We start from the raw sequence: 24,302 nt of genomic DNA on the forward strand, positions 1-24,302 counted from the left end.
ACCGAGCAGCCACTGGCAGGTTTAGCAAATAAAGCCGATCCATTCATAGAAATGCAATGTTTTGCTTGGAAACTTAAGGTCCTGGCATTCATGTGGGTGTTCCTTTGACGCTACAACCTATCTAAACGTTGTTGCAGGCCAAGCACACACCCCCGTGGCAACGGCACTCCCCGGCATCAGCTGCCTTCCTCAGCAGGACAATGCTCAACGCCGTACTGCAAAATCTGCTCACAACAAAGAGCCCAAGGCACTGGCCTGGCCTCCCACTCAGCCTGAATATGCTTGGGAACAAGCCTGAACAAACCTAAGAAGTAACCCATGGTACTCAAAAGATCTACTGCCAGTGTCACGTGCACTAAATGACGCTTCCAGGGATTCTGTGTGCAAACGTCATTGGGTCAGAGCTGTTTTTCTAGCACGAGGTGGACCTATACAATATTTGGCAGATGGCTTTAATGCTGTAGCTGATCTTGTATCATTAATAATACCTTGTTGTTGTACCTAATTGATAAATTGCTTTTGTTTTTGAAACAAATTAAACCGCACACCTTTATTTAATGAAGGACTAGACTATGATAAATGGGCAATGGAAGCTCAAAATCTTACAATTTTCATTTTGCTTTAGCACACTCTGCATCTAGAAGTAGATGCAAATGTAAATGTAGCTCGCATGTTTACCAGTTCAGGGACATTTTTTGCTTGGCTGCTACACTGCAAATTCATGCGCCATACATGTCTCACTTTTCCCCCCATTCTTGCCTCCGGTGGCAGTTGTCATCGGCGATGACCAAGTCGGTGCGGACGCCCCTGCACCCAGCGCTCTTTCTGTGATGACCTTGATGACGACAGGCGCTATGGGTGAGTAGGTGTTGAAGCCCCCTAACACATTCGGACGTTTCACCCGTGCCGTCACGCTGCATTCGTGTTGCCCACTCCAGACATTTCAGTTACCTTCTCTGATCAATATTTCATCTTTGTTTACCGCTGCCATTTCATATCAGGCTGTCCGGGAAGGATGAGACTATCAGTGAGGAAATTCACTAAAGGTTTGAGTCTGACCTTGATCTAATTCCAGGGCAAAGGTTTTGAAGAGTTGTTTTCATTTATGGTTCCTTAATGCATGCTCCCCGAAACCTGCTGACTCTAGAACTGTGATTAATGGCTTTAGAGATAAACTTGACCTGCCCTGACCTATTGTCTATCACCATCTTTTTCCCAGTCCTCTGTGCCAGCTTTGACAGGGAGGATGCACTATACTTAAACATGAAATATGTCTGCTAGCTGGATTTTTACCCTTTTATTATGACACTGTTATATTATAACCCAGTTCTCTGGCAAAGTGAAATAGCATCCCTGATAACATCACTTTGGGTTCAAGATGTACTGCACGTACGGAACCAATAACACATCTTGAACTTGAAGACTTTTACACGAGTCCACCAACACTGGCAGTCACAAAGAACTCGGCCCAGAGTGCTGACCTAGTACAGGCAGCAGCGACAGTGTGCTCACGTCTGAAACTGCATCCAAATTAGCTGCATGTAAGAAAATAACACGTGGTCTGAATTAATCTTTTGAGTCGCAGCTCACACGAATATAAGAAAGCTCATTAAAGCAGAATAAAGAGCCTCGCCTTGTCTGACCCGAACTTAGCACATAAAGACAACGCTTGGTGTAAATGAAATTCTTAGTAAAGGTCAGCAAAGGTGTCACATTTCCAACATCACACAAATAAACACACACACTCACACATACACATACACACAATCCCTCACTGCAAGCTGGAAATAGCTTAGTGGTGCCAAACAGTTATTAGCCATAAAACTAATGTCAAGCCGGAAAGCTAATGTCATGCTACTAAATCTTACTCTGCGTAACTTTGCCGCAGGTGAGCCATCTGTGAATGACAGTGTGTTTGCTGCTACATCTAGTTTGCAAGTTAGCCATTTTATGGTTGCGGACGAAATGTAATTTTAGGAACGCCAGACTGTTTTCCATTTTGCAACAGCTTACTGTGTCAAACCCACATGTAACTTTCTACACACGACAGCCCTCCACAGTTTGCTAACAGCGTCTGCTGTTAGCAAACTGACCTTCAGCAAGAGCAAAGGTAACCTGTATCACAGCAGATTTATCAGAGGCCGCATCCCTTTTTTATCCTCTCCCAGCTTCCCCCTTCCTTTTTTCTTCTTTTCAATAGCTCAGAGTTAGTCTCAATCTGTTACAGGACTTCAGTTCGCCGTTCAAATGCTCTCCTCTCCATGCACGCATTAAAGCCTCTGCTTATTGTCTGAAAACAGACTTCAGTGTGCTTTTCTTTAACAATGCCCTCAGAATCACAGTTACGTTTTTTTCCCCATCCAGTGCACAGGCAGTGTATTGAAGGCGCAGTCATAAATTACATCACCGCATGTGGAAATGGAATGAAGAGCTTTTATCAACTATCCGGAGAGCGTGCAGGCGACTTCCACAGCAGAAGTCTGATCATAGAACTTCGACATTTAGGATCAGCAAGCACTGCACCTTATGAAGTGGCAAAATTGCGCAGATACATGTATGAAAAGTCTTGTCTTGTTATTTTAAATTGGATGGAATCCAATATGTTTTTTTCCCTTGGGGGAATGAGCATAAGTAATAGGATTTTAACAAGATGAGTACACTTACCAATAAAGCTTCATTCTGTAAGGACAATTAAACTAGTGATAATAAAATGAAAATCTAATTACAGAATGTCATTCAAAGTGATTACAACAGAAGCTTCATTGCAGTGTATTCTTTTTTAGTAAAATGCTTATTTGTACAATATAAAATTTGTTAATTAGTCTGTCTTTTTGCACTTTTTTGTCATGCAGGATTACTATCTTAAATTTCCAGAAAATTTGAGTGCAAAAAACAAATAAATCAAGGGTTGTGTCTCTGTAGACAAGTTCCATTCATTTGCCAGTAGTGCTTACAGTTTAATAATTATTTTTTCATTAGTTCGCTTGCATTAGGCAGCACGGTGGCACGGTGGTTAGCACTGTTGCCGCACAGCAAGAAGGTCCTGAGTTCAATTCCACCATCAGGCCGGGGTCTTTCTGTGTGGAGTTTGCATGTTCTCCCCATGTTTGCGTGGGTTCCCTCCGGGTACTCCGGCTTCCTCCCACCGTCCAAAGACATGCAGTTTGAGGGGATAGGTTAATTGGATAATCCAAATTGTCACTAGGTGTGAATGTATGAGTGTGAATGGTTGTCTGTCCCTGCGTGTTGGCCCTGCGACAGACTGGCGACCTGTCCAGGGTGTACCCCGCCTCTCGCCCTATGACAGCTGGGATAGGCTCCAGCGCCCCCCGCGACCCTGGAAAGGATAAGCGGAAGCGAATGGATGGATGGATGGATAGTTCGCTTGCTTGAATTTGCACTGCCACTTGTTTGCAAGTCAAATCAATGCACATTGCTCCAGGCAACCCGAGCTTGCCGTGCGTTTGACATCCTGACCATGCCGAGGTGGGTGGCAATATCATCACAAAATGAACCTAAATTCTATAAATCCCACAATATTTTCCCTGTGAAATCAAAAAGGAGCTCTAACATCACAGATTAAAGCTTACTAGTGTTGGAACTGCTGCCAACAATGAAATGTTCAGTGTCAAACTGAAAGAAGACCTGAGGCAACTTGGCTTTTATTTTCACCATTTACTACATCCATCCATTTTCTTAACCACTTATCCAGGGGAGCCTTACTTGGCCAACTTTGAGCGAGAAGCATGCCCTGGACAGGCCAATACAAAGTCAGACAACCACACACTCTCTCATTCACACCTACAGCCAATTTAGAAACACCAGCTCACCGCATGTCTTTGGACTGTGGGTAGAAGTCAGGGTACACAGAGCCAAAGGAGACGGTGCAAACTCCACAAGCGGTTCAAACCAGGAACATTGTTACTATAAAGCAACACCACTAAGTCTCATATTTTAAAAAAAGAAAAAATACACAAATATATGATGTAGTTTCTGTCCTCACCTGTGGCATTAGGGGGACATCTATTGAAGGCGAGTTCTCCTGAAGGGGTTCGTCTCCACACCATTGACACTGCGTAGTCCTCAGGACAAATTTCATAAGGTGCTGGAGTGCAAAGTGATACAAACATTAGTACATCAATGCTAAAAGCTTTTTAGTCTTTCCAATATGATGCAACAATTTCTTCATACTGCATATTAAGAGGTATGGAAATATAGGAGATCAAAGCTGTATAGTTTCAGAGAGTCTGAGGATGCATTTATGGATTATAATAAAATTTACCCTCTTCACATGCCTCAGTCTTTATGAGGGAAGGTACTTCTTAATTATAATAACGGAAAAAACGGTTTTAATGTTTTTGTGGAACACTGCTTCCTTTACTTCAGAGAACAGAAGTATTACGTGACTTCATGTTTAAGACTCTACTTCAAAGGAGATTATTTTGGAAACCGTACTTTAAGCTTTGATGATACTTCAATTTCTCGGTATGTCCGTCACCATGATTTCAATTTCTTCATTTATTTCAGTCATCCACCTCTGCTAATCTGCACTCCCTCTTCAGACTCAGTTTTAACTGATCTCTTATAACAAGACATGTCAGTCAGTGCACAGAGATAATTATCTCCTCACTTTCGTTCAGCTTCTCTGTGGCCACTCAGACTTAAGTCTTATTATGCTCTGACTCACCTGGACACCGCTGGTCACTGCACTTTCTGACTTCTTCTCCGCTCCCGTCACACTGTTGCCCAGTCACCGCTGCCCCCTGACACACCCGAGCACGCCTCTGCCATCCACCGTCGCAAGACTTTGAGCAGCCACTCCACGGACCCCAAGGATTCCACTGGCCATTAGCTATAATAGAATCATTCCTAGTTAGAAACGGACACTATTACAGATATAACAACTACTTAAAAAAAAGATCAACTAAAAAGAAACAGCTATAAAAATGTCTTTATTTAGTGCGTGATATCTTTAGCTTTTGATTACATTTATATCTTTTGCTACTCATGCTTTTAGTTTGAAGATGTAATTTCTTGGCAGTATTTCACAAATGAACAATATCACCTGTAATAATCAGGGGTGTGTGTATTTTATGGCTAAAGAAAATGAGAGTGCCGATTATTCACATCGTTTTGCCGATATTAAAAAAAACAAATAAAACCACACACACACACACATTTATGCTGAAGTTTCCAAACCCAGAGGTACGGTTTATGCCCTTGTAATGAACACTGTTAAACTGCGTTAGACAAAAAAACAGATGCTCCCCTTCAGCGATGTAGTAAATCACACGCCCTTGTCTGAATGGAAAGGTACAACACCGTGTGAGCAGGAAACACACACCGCTCATTCTAACCTCCACTTACCCCTTCTTCACTTATACGGGCATTTATCATGTCCTACAACTAACCTCTGTCGGGATTGCTACCGGAAGCAAGAAAAACCAGGAAAAACCACGATGACCTGTTGGCTGAAACTATCTGCAAGACATTGATCAAATCCCAGTGGATAGTGATTTCTTTGCCTGCACATGAAGCAGCTGATTCTTCAAACAGATGCATGCTCATGTGTTTCAAAGAGCTCATTGTTCCAGCAGTTCTGAAGAAATTGTTTTCATTTGAAAACACATAGCATTGATTCAAAAACCTGCACAGGCATTTATTGTAGTTATTAGGCTTTTTTTAAAGACTTTAATCTATTCAGTTACATTAAAAAAATGTCAGATTTTCTAGGAACTAGCCAAACATGTATTTAGCTAGTTCTAAAAGGAAAAAAAAAAAATGCTGCTTTTGCCTTGAACTCTTTATCAAAGCAGTGCCTCCAGCACTAATGGACATTGTGCTGACTTGTTAAATAGTGGCTGTGTTTCTCACTAATGATTGATCTCTCACCTTGGAAACAAGTAAGACTTGCTAAATAGATAGGCCTCATTAAATGAATAAACTGTATAATGCGTTCTCTCAACGTAACGGCAAACAACAGCATCACCTTCTTCATTATCATAAGCACAAATTAAAAATACGCATTCGCAAGCATTTGCCACTGTTTTAGGGGTCTGGCAGACCACAGGGCTGCCTGATTATTTACACAACATTTGTAATGACTTTGAAAACTAGAGAGGAAACCACGCTCCACACACACATATCGGCGAGCTACAGAATAGAAACCTAGCTGTTTTTTGCAGCTGCATTGAAAATTGCATCAGGAGATTATGAGAGTGCTCAGACCCTTCACATGATCAGACAATTCAAAGCCTGATTGAGACCTCTAAGCAGACATCTTTGAGCCTCTAATGCATCTATGATGTTGACAGACAGTTCGGGCTGCTAACCCTGAATTATGTGAAAGGCATACAGTATATCTAACTGGATTTTTCAAATCCAATTGATAGAGCACGGTCTTAAACATTACTCTTGATTCTTACAATGCCGATTTGATTCTTGCTACAGGGCTTCTCTGTACGCATCAGGGAGAGTAAGATAGCTCAGTTAAAGGCGATAGATCGTGCTACATGGTAATGACTGTAATAATGATGATGACAATATGGGACGGGCTGGGTTTTTTTCGTCTCTCTCTCTTCCCTGTTTAGAATCATTGTTTTCAAATTTAGACATCAAAGCGGATATGGAATTAAGAGGCTCAGGATTTTTTACCTGTGCAGTCAGGATTATGGCACTCTCTGCTTTCTGCCCAGTGACCGCGACACTCAGATCCCCCATGGGCGGCTGCTGAGCACTGCCTGGTCCTCTGCTGTGTGCCATTGGCACAGGTCACCGAGCAATCGCTCCAAGAGCTCCACTCCTGCCACTGTCCGTCCACTGAGGCACCAACCACAACCCAACAAGCATGTCCCAAGTGAAGGGAAAAGGAGGGCAGACAGAAATGGGAGGAAATATTCAGATCACTATTCTCTCTCATACTGAAAGCCAATAAAACAGATATTATGTGAAATGCAAAAATTTACAGGGCAACTTGTCAAATTTGGAGACTCAGACTTGCAGTCGGGTGTCTGCTTTGTTTTTTGTTTGTTTTTTCAACTAGAATTTCCCAATAAAGTCAGAGACGAAAGAGAATAAGACATAAAAAAAACAGATATTGGAAGAGTAGCTTCAGATTAAGATTCATATTATTAAGAGGTCCAAAACACACGGTGCCGCTACCTTCTTGTCAGGGAAGAGGGAAAGCATCTGAAATTGAGTGGTTTTCACTGAGTCTGCTAGGACAGCAAAGCTAACATTTACTGTGTGGAGAAACTCATCATCACTAATCTGCTTACCATTCACAGGCAACTGCGAGTAAGTGATTTCGACGTCAGTATTACAGTATTCCTCTCAACAGGGTTACCTAAACCGCTTTATTGTGTAAGCTCAGAGTCTGCATCCATTCCCTTTTCTTTTTTTACTTACCTTTAAAATATTGCATTGACTAATATATGTAAGGTGTATTGCATTTTACAGAACTGATCTTTTAAAATGAGTCCATGCTTTACTCATAACTGTTAATAAAATGATTTCTAACAGATTAAGAGAGCAGACAGATGATACCTGGGCAAAGGGCTATGTTGCAAAGTTTAGTCTGGGTCTCAGGTCCATCACAAGCCCTGCCTCCATGCTGGGGAGGAGAGCACATCCTAGTCCTAGTGCGGTGACCTCTGCCACATGTGAATGAGCACAGGCTCCACGGTGACCACTCCTCCCACACACCGTGTACTGCGGGCACAGAAAAGGCGTCAGGCCTAATCACTGTCTCTGTCTCTGATACAGCATAAACAAAGGCCTCACCAAACTGCGCTGAGCCATAAATGAAACAAAATCAATCAAAAGAATTAACAACAGAGTAATGTAAGTAAAACAGAGCACACAGACATTGTGGGGGCTACTCTCTAGCTCAGCCATAAGCTGCAGTCTCCTCCAAACATTTATCACAATAACAGCAAATGCTGCTCCTCTAACAACGCGTCATACAGTAGCACAGATAGAACACAATAAAAATGTCAATCTCTGACAAGGGAGTTTCAACGTGCAGAACAGCAACAATAAGAGTCCAGACTATCTACACCAAGGTAACCATCAGGAACAGCAGGTCTAACAATGTCACAGTCTGTTGAATCTTCTTGGTTGACTGAGAATCTAATAGCAGGGGACCTTCAAGATAATGTGGGCTGACAATGGTTCTGGAAAGCTGTCATTACACTAACATACTGATCATGGTTATACACAAAACAGACAATCTATAGCCTGCTTCCAGTCCGAGTAAGTGTGCAATATTTAGACTACATATCAGGAAAGACGGATAAATCCAAAAGAAAATGTATTGAACATTATGATATATGTTGCAGAGGTTATGTTGTTTCCTTTTGAATTATAAATCTGTGGCATGTTGTTTTTGAACAACATTTTGTCACCGCTGCTCATTAAAGCCAACATCAGTGAGATTATCTATCTAGCATTCAACGTCAACCGTGAGTTTGACATAAACGAATACTCTAATATCCTCCAATCTATCTATTCAGATAATTTATTCCACTGAAACATGCTTCTGAAAAAATTATCATCTTTTTCTCAGCTGGAGCTCATATCAGATCACGGATTTTCAACACACATATGAATATAGATATTTCTAATGTATCACAATGTTTCTTGACAAAAGTGCAACTTTTAAACTATCATTGCTTTTTTTTTCAATTAATTTTAAACAATAGCTGGCAAAAGGCAGCATTCCTCTGGCATCTTGGTTTGTGTGTAAGCTTAACTGGGTTCTAGTTGACAGATGGTGAGTCTTCATAGAACTGCGGAGAATATTTGCTATTGGCTCATAGTTTTACTTTGGAGAGGGAAATGTGGAAATCTGAGAGGCAGACAGAAGTAAGACACCTCCTGTCTTGTCTTGGCAGTACTCCTAAATGTACACAGAGATATGGAGTGATGAACACACTGCTTTCAAAATGTAAAAGTTTAACCCCTGATATTAGTTTCTGATGCAACTGTTGGCAGCTTGATGCCAGCACTGAAGTACATTTACTGACAGAGTTAAGGCCCAGCATTAACTTTAAGTGGATTGCATAAAACCCAGAAAATACTGAAACTGTGTTTGTTACCAAAAGTATGCTCTTACTGAAAGGAAATAGAATAACTCAAAGAAAGGAATTTCCCATTGCCTGAATGGGAAAAGTCAATGTCTGTTTTATATATAAATCTTCAAACTTATACTTATGCTTTAATATATCACCCTTACTTAACTTGATTATTTTCTGCATGAGAGAAATGGAAAGGTGGCCACTTTTAAGAGTAAATCATAGTATTAAATAATAATACTATATGACATCGGAGTATAGGCTCTGGTGAGCTCTGATGGCTATTGAAAATGAGCGTTCAGCTTCAGTGTGTCTTCCAATGTTTTAAATAAGCAAATGTTAAACAGAGACCTGCAGTAGATGGACGGTGCTGCGGCCGTGATTAGGCTCTACATTTTCAGAAGTCTGGGAGGAATTCCTCATGTCTTGCACTTGCAAATAAGCATGCGCACAATTAATAGAAGTTTATTGTAAACGCAGCATATCTGGTGGTCTTATCATCTTTTGACTACAAACAGGACTTAAGACCTTAGTAATGTATGTTTGACTACTGTACAGTGGCCGCTGGGGCTTGATAAATCCTCTTCAGAAGGGTCGCTGTCTACAGCTTGTGCAGAAGCTTAAAGTCCCCGCAGTACAAATTTTTAGATCTCAGGATCAGTTGTAGAGTAGTTGGATCTTGGGATCAAGCCTATGGTCCGCCATGAGGCAAGCTACCGTCTGTCCCAGCCCGTGCCTCTAGGCGCTACTTTGATGCTCTTAGCTAAGTGGCCCATGGTGACTGAAGCCTTTACTTTGAAATATTCGAGTTCAAAGCTTGCAGTCACCACAGCTAGCAAAGATGGAATAGGATTCTGTCCCTTTGTGTGCTTTTTCTCTGAACTGCAGCCATGATTTACAGGGATGTCCATGAGCAATGCTATTGGTCTGCTAGAGGTGAAATTCCTGGACCACTACAAGATGATGGACAAAGCCACTGCATTTGCCAAGAATGTTTTCATTAATTTGAGGTAAGCTGGGATTTAGGTGGCCTTCTCATTGTTTTCCAGTGAAGTTTAACCTTTTTAACTTGCTAGCTAGCTCCTTTTACCCAACTGTAGTCACCATACAGTATTTATTATTTTGGGTCTGAGTGCCTTCTGTTTTGATACAGAGTGGTTTGAAGTAGCTTCAGATAACCCAATCAATGCTTCTGTAGTGGAGTAGATTTGCATCTGTCACACGGTAATTCAGTTAAATTCAGAGGGTTTTTTCATAGAAAAAGACCTGTCAACCAAAATGTCTAAACAAGATTTTATATATTATCATGCATGTAAAATCTTGACATATTTGAACTGATTCTAAAGTGTAGGTTTTTGACCTGTGTTTTACTTATTCTCCTACTTATTTTTCTATTTTTACACACTTCATTTTTTATTCCATTGTAATTGTCCTCAATGCCCATGCTAAGCATAGGTGAATATATCCTGCAAACCAAACCAGGAAACCTAGCAGCTAGCTACAGCTATGGAGTGTATGAGCAGCATTAAGCAACCTAACTTTAAATTATTAACCCCGACCTGATGATGTAGCTAGCTTTACTTAGAATATAATCCTGCCTAAAAAAATTGACAACACAAAAAAAGAAAAAAAGAAGATAAACCTGTTACCTTGGGTGACACTTCATAGCAATGCAGATAGCTAGCACAGTTTATGCTTCCTTCTCGTGTTCAAAGGGATGGCATCAAAGAGCCTTCCTGTGGATTTACATTGCAAAGCTTGCCGGCTAACTGAACTTAAGTAACAGAAAGCCTGAGGGGTTTAATGTCAAAGGTATAGCGCTTTATGATTTTTACCAAACCTCACATTGTGAAATGTCTGATGGTGACGAGAGAAATAATATTAGTCTTTACAAAAACAGAGGATGCCAACTTTTATTAGACAGGATGGCATCAGATTTTAGACATATGTGCTCTTCTCCTGGTTTTATCTTATATGTAAGGAAAAATGTTATTCTGATAAATATCTTATTGTGTGTTACAGTTTAAGAATCTAACAGTAACCTTAAATATGCACTGAATTTTAGTGCTGTAGAAAACCCTGAACTGAAGAAGTGTCAGATATCAGAATTCCTGTGGACTGTGCTACTAAGAATAAAGTGAATAAGATTCAACAGAAAAATGCCATGGGTTTTTGTTGCTTGGCTTGTGAAAGGACTAGCATTTTACAACCCAGGGGATATTTCATACAGCAGATGTGTTGCTGTATTTTGGCATATTCCATCATGTTGTGTATGGCATCACAATTTATGTAGGCCCAGGATTTCTAACAGCATGCTTGATCTCAAGATGCAGAGCTCAGGACGCCGTTTAAAGACGATGTTGCTGTTTTCAGTCATGGCAACTATAAGGTAAGGTTTCTTTTGACTGGAAGTGATGTGTCTTTAGGCATAATGTATTTTGGAGGTGTTCTTCTAAGCTTGGCATAGCACAGAGAGCGAAGAAAGCTAATCGATATGTCTGCCTTACAGAATATTAGATGTATACTCAGTGTTTCATGTGGCCCCATGCCAGGCTGGAGTTCTTTGTAGCAGTTTGCTACAGTAACTAAGTATAGTTAGTGCTATGTAAGTATTTTAAGGATGACCCGGTAAAACAACTTCTTTGATCCTAGTGGTAGATTTCAAGTATAAGTCAGAGAACAGCAAATCCCTCATCTTTCAAGTATTATAGACAGAGCAATTTAACAACACAGCAGGAGTGCATTGATATGGTCTAAACTAAAAACCCATTAAACAAGTGAGCAAATTAGAATCTCTATCTTGTTGCTCTTTTAAACATTTTAATTTGTAATTGCTTTACTTTCCCCTAAGTGTCAAGGCACAGTTCTATGGTGATTTTCTCCATTGTTATTTGAAAAAAGTTTTGGAACCACAGTGATAATTCAGCAGGGTTTATGCTGTCTGAACTGAATAATACTGGGCATTGAGGAGTCACATCAGGGCTGAAATGATGCTCTTTTATAATGATGACTCATTCTCTTTCTGTCTCTCAGTGTTGACGCGCACTAAAGGAATGACCCTTTTGAAAACCACCAACTCCCCACTTAGACAGACTCTATCTAAAATAGGATATAATACATCACTAATCAGAATGTCAGAGGATGCAGCTTGCAGTGTTTTTGATCGGCCATAATTACTTAGGAGTTTGCGGTCTCGGATGCACTGTGTTTATGATCGCCATCAAATATTTTGACTAAACCCGAACACTAAATCAACTTATTTGTGGCAGTAAAAAAAGAGAAAAAAAAATTAAAAATTGACAGGGGTTACTTGTGACACGCTGTTCTACCAGATTCATTCTGACAAACATTTTCATGCTGCAATCACCAGCCAGCAAAGAATCTGATGCTGATACCTGACTGCCAGTGACTCATCTGCCATGCCATCATGGATTGAGGAAGAAATGCCTTAAAGGGTGTTTGAAGAAAGCTATTTTAAAATGCACAGTTGACCTTCAAGAAAATGAAGCTGACGATATATCAGTATCTACAGCTCCCCGGGCTCCATGTGGATCCACATGTCATTAAACCATTTCAATGCTGATGAATTGATTCACAGTTATATGAAATGGAAAACACAAAAGTGATAATGAAAAAAGAAAAACAACATTCACAAAATAACATCAAAGAAACAAAGCATTAGATTCATTATATTATTACTGCATACATTCGTAAATATAGACACATTCAGAAATTTGTTAAAACAGAACAACACATTTCCTCCCATATCAACAACAAAGGTGCAAAACATTAATATTCAAGAATCTGCGGCTAACACTACCTGGACAAGGGGCAGTGTTATTGCAAACCCTTGATTCTCTTAAAGGGCCGCTGCAGTGTGTTCCGTATGGTGAGACACATGTTCTTGTTCGCACCTGCGACCCTTGACCGCATGTTACAGAGCATGAGCTCCACTGGGACCACTCCTCTGCACCTGATTCACCTGTGTGGGAGAAGGGTGACACTAGTTAAATGCAGTAATATGGTCCTGGGGCTTATACCGCTTATACTGGGCAGGGTGGGGCAATGTGGGCAGGTTTGAGTAAAAGAGGGAGGAGCCAACATGAGTAACGTCGGGGTGGGGTGAGGTCCTAAAGAAGAAATTTAGCATACAGTCTATTCTACCTTTATGTGATCTTTGATGAATACTGAATTGGCAGCTTAATTCTTTTGACTCGTGATTCCATTTGCAGGCAGCATAAAAGTGTTTCTGTGGCTGCAGTCACTGGGAGTAGTAGCATTAACAAATGGCTCTCCAGTGTAGGAGTAATTTGTATATTAATCTGCCTTTTTACACCAAATTCATGCAAAGATCACAGAAAAGGTACAGCTATGGTTGGAAAAAATGAACAGTAGACACTAGGGTTACATCTATCGCTTTCAATTCATTGAAAAAAAGAAGATCATGCATTTCAGTGGAACTCAATATTATGTTTAAAAAAGTAAAATCGCTATAAGCAAAAAACAAAATTTCATGGTAGCATGCAAGAAAAGACAACATCTGAGAAAATAAAAATGGAATTTAATGGGTGTTAGTTCAGAAAGGGGTCTTAAATGTGGATTTCCTTGCACTGCAGCAAGCTATCTAGTTTCCTTGACAACATTGGAGCAAATTCCGTGTTTTAGACAATGGCTTAAAAAAAATAAATTACTTTTCTAATCAGGGATGGAGGAAAATGAGAAAGTTAGCTGATTTTATTCAGCAGATCACAGCCATTTTCATGAGTGGCTCAAAGCAGAAGGTTTTCCGTACACTTAAATTTCAACTGTGGATGCCCAGAAGGACGTGTAATCTGTGGTATTTAAGCCACAGGATGTGAATGTGAGTCTGTCTTTATGGGCTAGGCCTATAAATCTATAGGGAGAATTTGCAGTTGCTTAACTCTGCGTGCAGACTTATCATCATTAAATCATCATACGTAGCAGAAAGTATAGCAGATTAGCGAGGTAAAGGACCATAGCTGTTACATTAACTTCGAGATGTCTTGAGTTAACTTAAAGGATAAAAAGGAAGAAACCGCATTGAGCCTTTCAATTTTAATGGTACAAAAGGTACCCCCAAAAAGCCATGAGATGCTAAATAAAGCTGCATAGTATGATGAGGCAGTGGGGTGATTTCCAAAGCCACGATAGCCAGAATGAAAAAAAAAAGAATAAATAATTTGGTGACAAGTGAGTGGACAATAAAATTCCCACATGAGTGTAGTCACCGAATAATTGCTCTACGATTATGTTAAAATCCAGGTGAAGAATTCATTTTCTTTGAGGCTTTATGCATTGGAGGGATAATTCAATACAAAGCGAAATATTTTCAATTTCAGCTCTGAATACATTTATGTCATTGAAAGTCATCAAATCATATCAGAATTTAAAGTAGTTTCACAGCATGTTGTAACAAGGACACATAGATTCAGCCAAATAGGGGTCTTAACCCTGCCCTTAATTTTGTAGATCATAAAATAGACTGAGAGGTGGATCAATTTGTTAAATGAGGCAGTACAGGGAGAGTAAATTGTGTGAGAATGAGAAAACAGAAAAGCACAGCGGATGCAACTCGACAGGGAAACAACGTACCTACAGCGTGGGGAAAATGAAGAGATGTTAATGAGTATATGTTAGTAGTGGTGCGTATGCATGTACAGTGCGTCATAAATTAAAATGACAATGAAAGGAAAGGAGTTTTTAAACAATGACAGCAATTTAAATGAAACAACACATGAAAAAAATAAAACATTTCCCAAAACTTAAAATAAAAAAACCAAAAACTTAATAGTAGCTACAACTAAACCCACCCACTAAAAACAAATGTTGTCTAGCTATATTAAAGCAAAAGATACTTAAAAAAATAATGAAAGCAAAATAAAGATTTTGCTTGGATTTGTACCTAACTTGTTTTACTACTTTCTGATTTTATTAAAAAAAAAAAAAATGCCAAAAATGGTGGATCATAAAAGCCATAATGAATTTAGATCATTTAAGTTTTGAATTCGCTACACTTGCTGAAACCACACAGGTTCATTTTATCTCTAAGGGCAACATCTATCAGTTCAACTTTTGCCAAGTATGTGTTTCATATTTGGCTGAAGGGGTGGGTTTTTTCATCGAATGACATTTAATTTATCACGCCTTGGAGGAAATAATTAACTACATCTGGGCCTTAGTTTTAAACTGCTGTTTAATTAATGTTCCCCGAATATACTGTATGAGTAATCCACTCGCCAACTCACTATGTGACAATAAAACAAACAGACCCACAAAACCCAATTATGTCCTATATTCAAAGTAAATACTCCTAGAGAAATGGGAAATTTTCTTCCTCGTCCATATGTAGCAATAGAGAATGAGTAGGAAAAATAATAATGCAAAACATTTCCACTTAAAAGGTGCAGTACAAGAGAGAGCATGCATGATGAAATTAAGTTTAGTTAACAAAATAAAGTCAAGAAACATAACTATTGTATTACCAGTTTGTGCCATAAATTTAGCAGATTCAGCTTGCTCCTGCAGGGCCTTTGTGTCATGAACTGATCTTGGCCGCTGACTTTTTACTGTATGCTCTCCGATCATTCCATATTCTATGGGACAGAATAGAGGTTCATATGAAAGCTAGGCTTAAACATGATGTTCTGAGAACAAAAAGCTTATTACATACTGTTTTCAGGATGTTTGAAGCAACTGCAGTACATGGCTAGAAACAAAGACCACACAAGGTTGTATTTAATTTGTCCTTTTCTCTATGGCATAGAACAATGCAACGAATTTATACGGGTGAGTTGGAAGTATTAATTGAGCTTGAAAGCACAGCGTAGACACATAGCAAACATGCAGATAAACTCACATTGTTTTTTCTTGTTGTTGTTTGTTTGTTTGTTTTTAAAGACTAACACTTCGTTAGACCAGCTCCCTCCCTCCCTCCCTCCCTCCCTCCCACCCTCCTGCACATCCCAAAAAAGAAAAGAAAAATAAATGAAAGTAAAAATGTGTAAGCCATCAGAAAGCCACAGAGGAGGGGGGGTCATGGACATAACATGCTATTGATCCACGGTTTCCTCAACACTTTGTCATCTTTGTGTGATTTCTTTTTGGTCGGGCAAGTCCAGGAGACTGAGAGGCTTAGACAAATGTATTCTGAGCTGTATTCATTACAATGCATGCCCTCTTTGCTTCCCATAAAGGAACAAAGAGACAATGAGTACAGTGTTTTCAAGCGACACCGAGAAAAGTGATGCTAGAAATATTGCAATTAGAAAGGAATTTGCATCAGCTCTTTTAAGCAGATGTATCATACTGTAAATAGCTCATGCAAATTGTTTTTGAACTGTTTTTAATTAAAATCTAGCATTACTTATGGCAGTGTGAGCCTAATGAGGTGATTTTATCATTCGCAAATAGGCAATGCAGGTGATGCATTAACAACAGATTTACACATAACTTATGTTAGTACATTAGACAATACAGTGCATCAGCCATTGATAGGAGTGCTTAAATGATCTCTCCTAATAGAGTTTGTAGCCTCATTTTCCTAAATCCCAGCACCAAGCCGAAAGCCTCGAAAGACTGACCTCCCTCAAAGTGAGCCATAGAGGGAGAAATCTGTCATCTGATCTGATCACGTTACACAGAAAGTTAGAAATGTTATGACTAATTATACGGTAAATCACTTGAGTACAGAAAAGACAGTTGTCTAATCCGCGCATCAGACTGTTGGCATTAACCAAATCACATCAACAAACATGTTCCATGATTGGATTAAGAAAAATAAATAAAGAAATCAGGGCAGCTAGATTCAAACAACATCACTACCCAGTATAGCATCAAGGAAACTGTGTTTGTGCTCTCATAAAAAATTCGAATATTAAGAGGGTACAATGAAAGGAGGGAAAGCCGCCAGGTAGAAACAAACATCGCAGCCTTTTGATGCTGATTGGGATCTTCAGGACCGTGACTGCACAAAGTAACACGCTTTAGAGGCTTGTTCAAAGGTCTTTCAGTCTGATTTGATCATGTCCACATCTGTTTTGCTGAAATTAGGTAGAAAGCACAGTGTGAACTCTTTGTCGTACAAAGAATGAGCAGGTACACTGATGATTGGACAAACAGCAGGCAGTTCATCTAACGTTCAGCCGTGTAAGGCTAACTGCTGCAGATACTCTGACATGTTATTGCTTTACAGTGTTTCATGCTCTACCCTGTGGTGTCTTGAATCATAAACTAATTCCTCATTTGGCAGAATAAAAGGCCTGTCTGATTTAGTCAGTCTGAATGCCTGCTTCTTTGTGGGAAATTTTAAAAATAACAGTGCGGGCTGCTTTTTAATTATTTCATACAAATGGAAGAAAACACTAAAAGCTACACGACGGCATACAGTAAAACTCGCTTGCCACTTGGCTCAGTGGGGCTAGCTGGGTGCTCTTAAAGTGATGTGTCTTTTTGAATGAGTATCCATTTCAGTGGCATTCAGTGCAAGCAATGATTAAAAAACAAAAAGGTGCAAAACATAATGACCTTGGTGTCAGTTCAGGTATCAAAAAGGACATATGGTGTCAGGGGCTGTGACATTCTGTATTGTCATTTTTAGATACCAATCAACATCGCTGGCTTCAGGAATCATCGATGATTATCATACTTTTTCATGGTGTTGATTATGTGCCTTTGCAAAACATTGATCAACTCAGCGGTGATATTAGCCTTGCAGCCAGTCACACCTAATCAGCAGCTGATGATCAACAGTGCAACAAAGGCGCTGCAGCATGTCATTAAGAGTGGTGTCAGTAAGATATTTGGATGGCAATTATTACAGCGCAAGTACACACATTTTTAACACATTTTTAAATACAAGTCTTCCTTCGTAGTCACAGATTCATCATTTTGTGACTGATATTTGAGTGATTATTTCTAAATCAGTCTGGACAGGCAGCTATTAAAAAGGCTCAACCTGTTGGTACACAAATTAGCGCTGGCTGATTTAGCGCAGAAGACATCTCAGTTTTAAGTCCGTGAGATTGGAGCCTCTTTTGATGCCACAAAGCCAAGATGTTAATCCTAATGTTGTGTTTAGACAGCCTGAGGTAGAATTTATATTAAAAAAAAGAAGCAAGATGTCAAAACATGACACCAGAAAAGTACAGGGAAATAAGGTATAATTGAACTACTCTGGATTGTATTCAAGCCTGTAGCCATGTAACGATAAATATGAGAGACAAACCAGAATTTTAATAACTGGAGGGATAGGCTGTTGTCATTTGTCAAAGACACCCCAAAACAATGTGTCTTCACTGTGTTACAAGGCAGAAAGCGCAGTTGATGTATTTAGCATGTCATTACTTGCAAACATTTCCTCCGTTTTAGACAGAATTATTTTGAAGTTTGGTCCAGTATTCAGAACTTTTAAATGTGTGCTTGAAAGAAAATTAAGTTTAAGATTTATGAGATGTCTCTCTCTCAGTCAGGACTAAAGAGCATACTTATTGTTGATATCCATCATGCTTCAGCAACAAAGGAAAGACAATGCCATTTAGAGAAATCCATCACTGTTACCTTTCTTTGCTACCCTGCAGTGACTGATTCGTTCACTTAGTTTATCTTGCACATAACCTCGGTGTAATGCTTCACTGGCAAAGCATGCAACTGTTGGACAAGAAACTCAATATTACGGCGTTACAACTACTTTGGTGCCTATTAGCCTAATTTCAGAATGAGAAATTCTGGGGTTGCTTTCCAGAAATAGGCAACATTTTTTTGTGGAGGTCTTGTGGAATTCCTTTGGCTTAAAAGGCAGTCCATTTGCTTCAAAGTCCTTGGTGAATAAATCAGTAATAACCACATTTTACTTATTTCTGTCTACAACATTTTAACATGGGGCCAGGGCCGTGGCAAATGTAGACCTTAACTACTTTTTTTTTTAGTATGTTTGGTTTATAGTTAATGCATAAAAGTACTGATAACTGAAGGAATGCTATCTATCTATCAACAGTTCTTATCAAATCCATACACAAAGCCTCAGACAAATTAATGCATACACTCTTCTTGCATTTTACATTTTTAAAAGCTCCTAATTTGCTAAACGAAGAAGCAGGATTAGCATTCCATTCAGTAATGCAGCATCAAACCTGCAATTATTTTCAGTAAGTGCAAACCCCCCCCACCCCAAAAAAACGGATCCTTTAAAAAGGTGCAAGCAAAGGTTGCATTCTATTACCATGCTGTGCCATCAGTTTATAATGGCAGCCATTTTGCTTGCCCGTCTGGGATTATCAACAAATCAGGTGAGTAATAAAGAGGTTGAGAATCAGATTAGGCTTTTTTGAGCAAAAGTACCTTCCTCTCAACTTTAAGGAGCTGAAATGATTGAGTGGCTAGTCTCGCGAGTCATGCTGCTTTGTAAGTTGATCTTACTGCGAGATATGTGTGGCCACTCTGGAAGGGAAGGAAAAATAGCGCCTTTGTTCCACTTAGATTTCCAGAGGTGCATCTGTTAGAAAAGCCAGTGCTGCATGCAGAACCAGCCACGACAACCGTGGAGCAGCCAAAACAATAATGAGAAATATGTATTTGGTCAAAATGTTACAAAATGTCTGCTCAGATTATGGACATGCAGGCACCGACCTTGTCACCACAGGACTGTAACCTCTGTAGATTATTACATATGATGCTTACAGCAGAAGAATAGCCTGGTGTTTTTATATTTTCAACCCAGAGCAAACTATTTATGTGAGCCTGATTTTTGGGGCTTAAAGCTTAATTAGTGGGCATATTTACAAAGATATTCATGCTTGATTTAATTAATGTGTGACTACTGACTGCATCAAAAACACATTACAAACAAAGACTTTGCACACTATCAAAGAGAGCACAAGTTCCCTGGGTCCATGACCTTTGTCAACATTCGGCTTTGATTCGCTGCCTACGGTGGATTTTTAACACTGAAAGTGATCACGGCAGCCACAGAGTCCAGTGGTAGACATTCCGTTTCCAGGTCCATCTTCAATATGTGGACACATTCCATGTGTAATTTCATTGAAAGGTAGTAAAAGCCAGACCCATGTCCAATGACTGATGTGTCTAACCTTGCATGAAATGAGCCTTTACTCCAAAGTCGCTATGAGTAGCTTCTATCAGGGGTACCTCACTTACTGCCCTCCATGCATTCCTGCCTGACTGACTGACTGTCACAAACGCAGCTTTTAATGAGAAGCACTTCATTACAGCTGCACTTTGAAAAGTGTAATTTCTCAAAAAATAGAGACAACGGTCCACACAGACTAGGAAGAGAAATACCTCCCTAGCTCAGGCTTGACTTTGATCCATTACTCAACAGCTATGCTACTGAGGCTGACAGATTTTGGTCAAATGTAGTCATATTTCTGGGTAGTAGGTACATTTTTAGATATTTAGGACTTATGTTCAAGTCATGAATTAAAATGGAAATATATTTAAAGATCCTAAAAACCTAGACATTTGTCTTTAAAAAAGGTAAGAATGAAAATGTGCTAAAATAGCTGTGTTGTAATTAATAGCTGAACAAAGTCTTATTTGTGCTAAAGGCTCCGTTCGCTGCTTTGTTATTCAAACATAAACATCAATGCAGAAAAATGATCACAGGCTTTTTTGATGGATTATGGATTGTTCTGTACAAAAAAGGAACATAACTTTGATTAACAAAGAGTATACTGCAGTAAAGAAAGAAAGAAATGTTCTAACAAACAAACAAAACAACAAAAAAGTCCAAGAAAATCAGTCATAATGTGTAACAGTGGAGCACATAAGAAAAACATGATATAAAAACATCAAATATACATTTATTCAGAGTACAGATTCGGCTCCCACGTTTTATTTTTACTCAAACAGGACAGTACATTTTGTTCTCTGAGTATCAGTGGAAGACTACTTTTCAGCGTCCAAAAGTAAACACATGTGATGATAACTGATGATGACTCATAACAATGATTATGATGTAATGAAGATGCATCATATTTTAGCTCATGAATAGACTCCCATGTCCAAACTGACTCATGTTAGGCCATCCGGAAACAGTCTTTAAAATTTATTCTGTTGTCCTCAAGATATCTCCTTACCACTATTATAGAAACCCTTCACTATTGGTGGGACCATATGCTTGAGCCAATGTAAAAAACTCAATTAGTCCTTCATTAAAAAAATGAGGGGGTTGCACGGAATCAGATACAAATTACGAATTGTCCTCTGAGACACACAATTATCCATCATATTCCTTCTGCCATCTGTTTGCTTCCTGTTGACTCTCCTAATGACTTAGATTGAAGCCAAATTAGAATTCTGTGCAACTGCCACTGCACCTCATTGAAAAGTCATGTGAAGTCGCCTAAAAATGGAGCAAGTGTGGTGAGACAAGCACTCAGAATGCAGGCTGTTCTTAGCAGCGAGGATATATTTTGCATCACTGATGTGTAGGCAAATGAGTGGAGATTGCATTGATAATTTACAGCACAATGTTAAATCACAAGGTTATTGAGCAGTACCTCACAAAGCAACCTAGATGGAGCTCTGACGTTATCAAAGCACTGCATCAAGAAGCCCTGTTGCTGGGTGCCGTGAGCAGATCATTCCTCCTCTTTTTCCATACACTTCAGGGAACGGGCATCAGCATTCTGTTTTCATATTACTTCAACTGATCCAAACATGTATACCGTCAAAAGCCACACAGTTTATATGCTGACTCCACAGTCCAAATGCTGAGTTATATTAAAAGAATGAGGCAAAAAGCATCGTCTGCATTATTGTGGTTGTTAACTAATGCTTGCAAATCAACCTCTGGCAAGTAGACTGCACGTTGGTCCTCTTAAGAGGGGGGAAATAAAGCAAGATAAAATATAGACATGCATTTTAAAGTTATCTTTTTTGCAAAGATGCACCAAGGCTTGACAGTGTGGGTAACTGCATATGTCGTTCTTTCAGTTCAGCTGCATGGTGCTATCAGAAAATAGATCCGCCTATGGAGCATTTTAAAGTGAAAGCAATGCCAAGATTGCAGCTTATAACTTGCAAAATCACCAGCCTTTTCAAAAAGCGACACTGTTGAACTAGCCATGACTAAAAGTGGGGCTGCTGCAGGGACACAACTGAAAGGACTACTGTGCACTGACAGAAACAAGGATGGAAGCTGATTACTAATGAAACCATTTCAGAAAGGGAAGTCAGGTTATATGAATTGTATAGAAATACTGATGGCTTTCAAATCTGGGACACCAGTCTCAAGCATTTCATGAAATATTCTCTTGTTTTGGCCAGTCACCTCAAAACAAGAGATGTATTTATGTATTTATTCTGACAGCAGGGTATGATCTTAATATGCTGTTGTAAATTTTGCAAAATTATTCACGGAGATATGCTTTACTACAATTCACCACCTAAGGGACATTGAAAAACTATGGCAGCAACTCCTGGCATCGGTTTAGAAACGTACAACCACAGTAGATGACCTGGCAGTCACACACACTGCCAAGCTCAACGCCACCATGCCAAGCAATGCATCTGTCAAGTGAGAAACATGACACATTTTTTAGCACCTTTGTGACTGCAGCCAATTTTCAAAGAGCCTACCTTGTCCTTTTCTGAGCCATTTTGCTTGGCATACCAAGTAGTGACCTTCGATTTAATAGAGTCATGGTTCGCCGTTCATGGAAATTCCTCACTAATAAACAGAAAATGATACACCTAAGAAATTAAATGAGCAAAACACAATATGAACTCTGTAACCATGGAAGCAAATGTGGTCGGATGACCATATTTCGTAGCAAGATAAATCATTTCCAACAGGCCCTAATGAGACTTTCATAATTCATGCTGTCAGCTTTTCCACAGCACCAATCACGTCGGATCCTTTTGCAGTGGTAAAACCCACTGCTTCAGACTGCCACCCTGCATCTATCAGCACAGGGAACATTGTGTCATATGCAAGTTAGTCATGAGGAAGATGCCTGCAACATGCCCTGTCTTGGCTCATTGGCTAAGCTCATGTTAAACCAAATACGCTCTCCAAAATAATTACAAGGGATGTAGAAGCGATGCGGAAATGTCCTCAGACAAGTCAGAGCATAACAACAGCGCAGTTGGATTTTCATTTAATGGATTCTGATGCCAAGTCTGGAAACATGAGACCATCTCAGTTATTACAAGATTTGAAACCAAGCGTGCCTGTACCTGTCTCCAATAACTAGTTATATTTTATTAGGAAGCACATACAAAATTTAGGCTTAATTCGTTTAGTAGGAATTTTATTTTTGACTTTTTGTTTGTCCCCACAGGTTGCATGGAGACATTATAATGTAGCCCTTCTTATTCAGCTCTTCAAGTAAGACCATATAACCAACAGCTCCAGCTTTATTATTTTTCATATGATTATCCTGCTATATTTTAGCACCAAATACAGCAGTGTTTGTGCTTTTGTTAAGGCAAAATGGGCAATTAATAAGAATTTATTCTAAATAGATGGATAAATAACACCCCTCAAACTACATACAACAAACTCTTTGTCAGAACTCTGTATTATTAACAACCATGAATTAAGTAAATCTCTCCTTTCTTATGAGAAATGAAAAGGGTGAACTCCTACCATCTCCGTGCAGTTTTCTTTTAAAAATAAGGGTGGCAGTCCTTCTGTATTCTCTGTTTAGGCTGTAATAAAGTGTTTAGGGAGACAGAGAATTGGAAACATAGGAGAGGAAGCTCTGTAGGGATTCAGTCCCAGGACAAGAGGAGCATTTAGTTCAAGAGTCAGGGGATTTAACCACTTGATGATCTCTGGAAACCCATAATATTCACAAACACAAAGTTACTGTGTACTACGTTTTAATTTGGCCTATTTTAGCTTCTGCAAAGTCTTTTCTTGCCTTTCTCTGTAAGTTTTTTGTAACAGAAAAGCAAAGTTAAAGCTACTTTCTGTCACAAAAACCATGAAAAGTCTTAAAAACAATGATTAAATGATGCTGGGTAAATATTTCAGGTTTAATGCCAGCATCCAGAAACCTGTGATTGCATATCAAAGAAAAGATCAAAGAGAGGCTAAATACTAAACTAATAGAGTAAATAAGTGCTGGCTTGATTTTAAATTATTTTGAATAGTGCTGCTGAAATTAGACTGTTTTTTTTTTAAAAGAGATAATTGTCATTTCAATAGGCCAAAACACTTGTGGGAAATTGGAAAAGGAAGGG

General features: G+C 39.3%; 1 protein-coding gene across 5 annotated transcripts in view; it reads right to left on the minus strand.

The window, feature by feature from the left end:
• Nucleotides 1–24,302, minus strand: part of adgrb3 (adhesion G protein-coupled receptor B3) — a 116,303-nt gene that overhangs the window by 51,819 nt on the left and 40,182 nt on the right. For 3 of the 5 annotated variants that reach the window (XM_031742944.2, XM_031742943.2, XM_039621386.1), the window contains exons 3-8: nt 15,578–15,688; nt 12,895–13,056; nt 7,546–7,710; nt 6,655–6,819; nt 4,688–4,852; nt 4,004–4,105 (exon numbers count right to left, since the gene is read on the minus strand). In XM_031742944.2, coding sequence (XP_031598804.1) covers nt 4,004–4,105; nt 4,688–4,852; nt 6,655–6,819; nt 7,546–7,710; nt 12,895–13,056; nt 15,578–15,688 — 870 coding nt within the window. The remainder of the gene's footprint in view (nt 1–4,003; nt 4,106–4,687; nt 4,853–6,654; nt 6,820–7,545; nt 7,711–12,894; nt 13,057–15,577; nt 15,689–24,302) is intronic. The other 2 variants (XM_039621387.1, XM_039621388.1) reach the window with 2 other exon arrangements.

The sequence above is a fragment of the Oreochromis aureus genome, linkage group 13 (genome assembly GCF_013358895.1).
Source record: "Oreochromis aureus strain Israel breed Guangdong linkage group 13, ZZ_aureus, whole genome shotgun sequence".
NCBI lineage: Eukaryota > Metazoa > Chordata > Actinopteri > Cichliformes > Cichlidae > Oreochromis > Oreochromis aureus.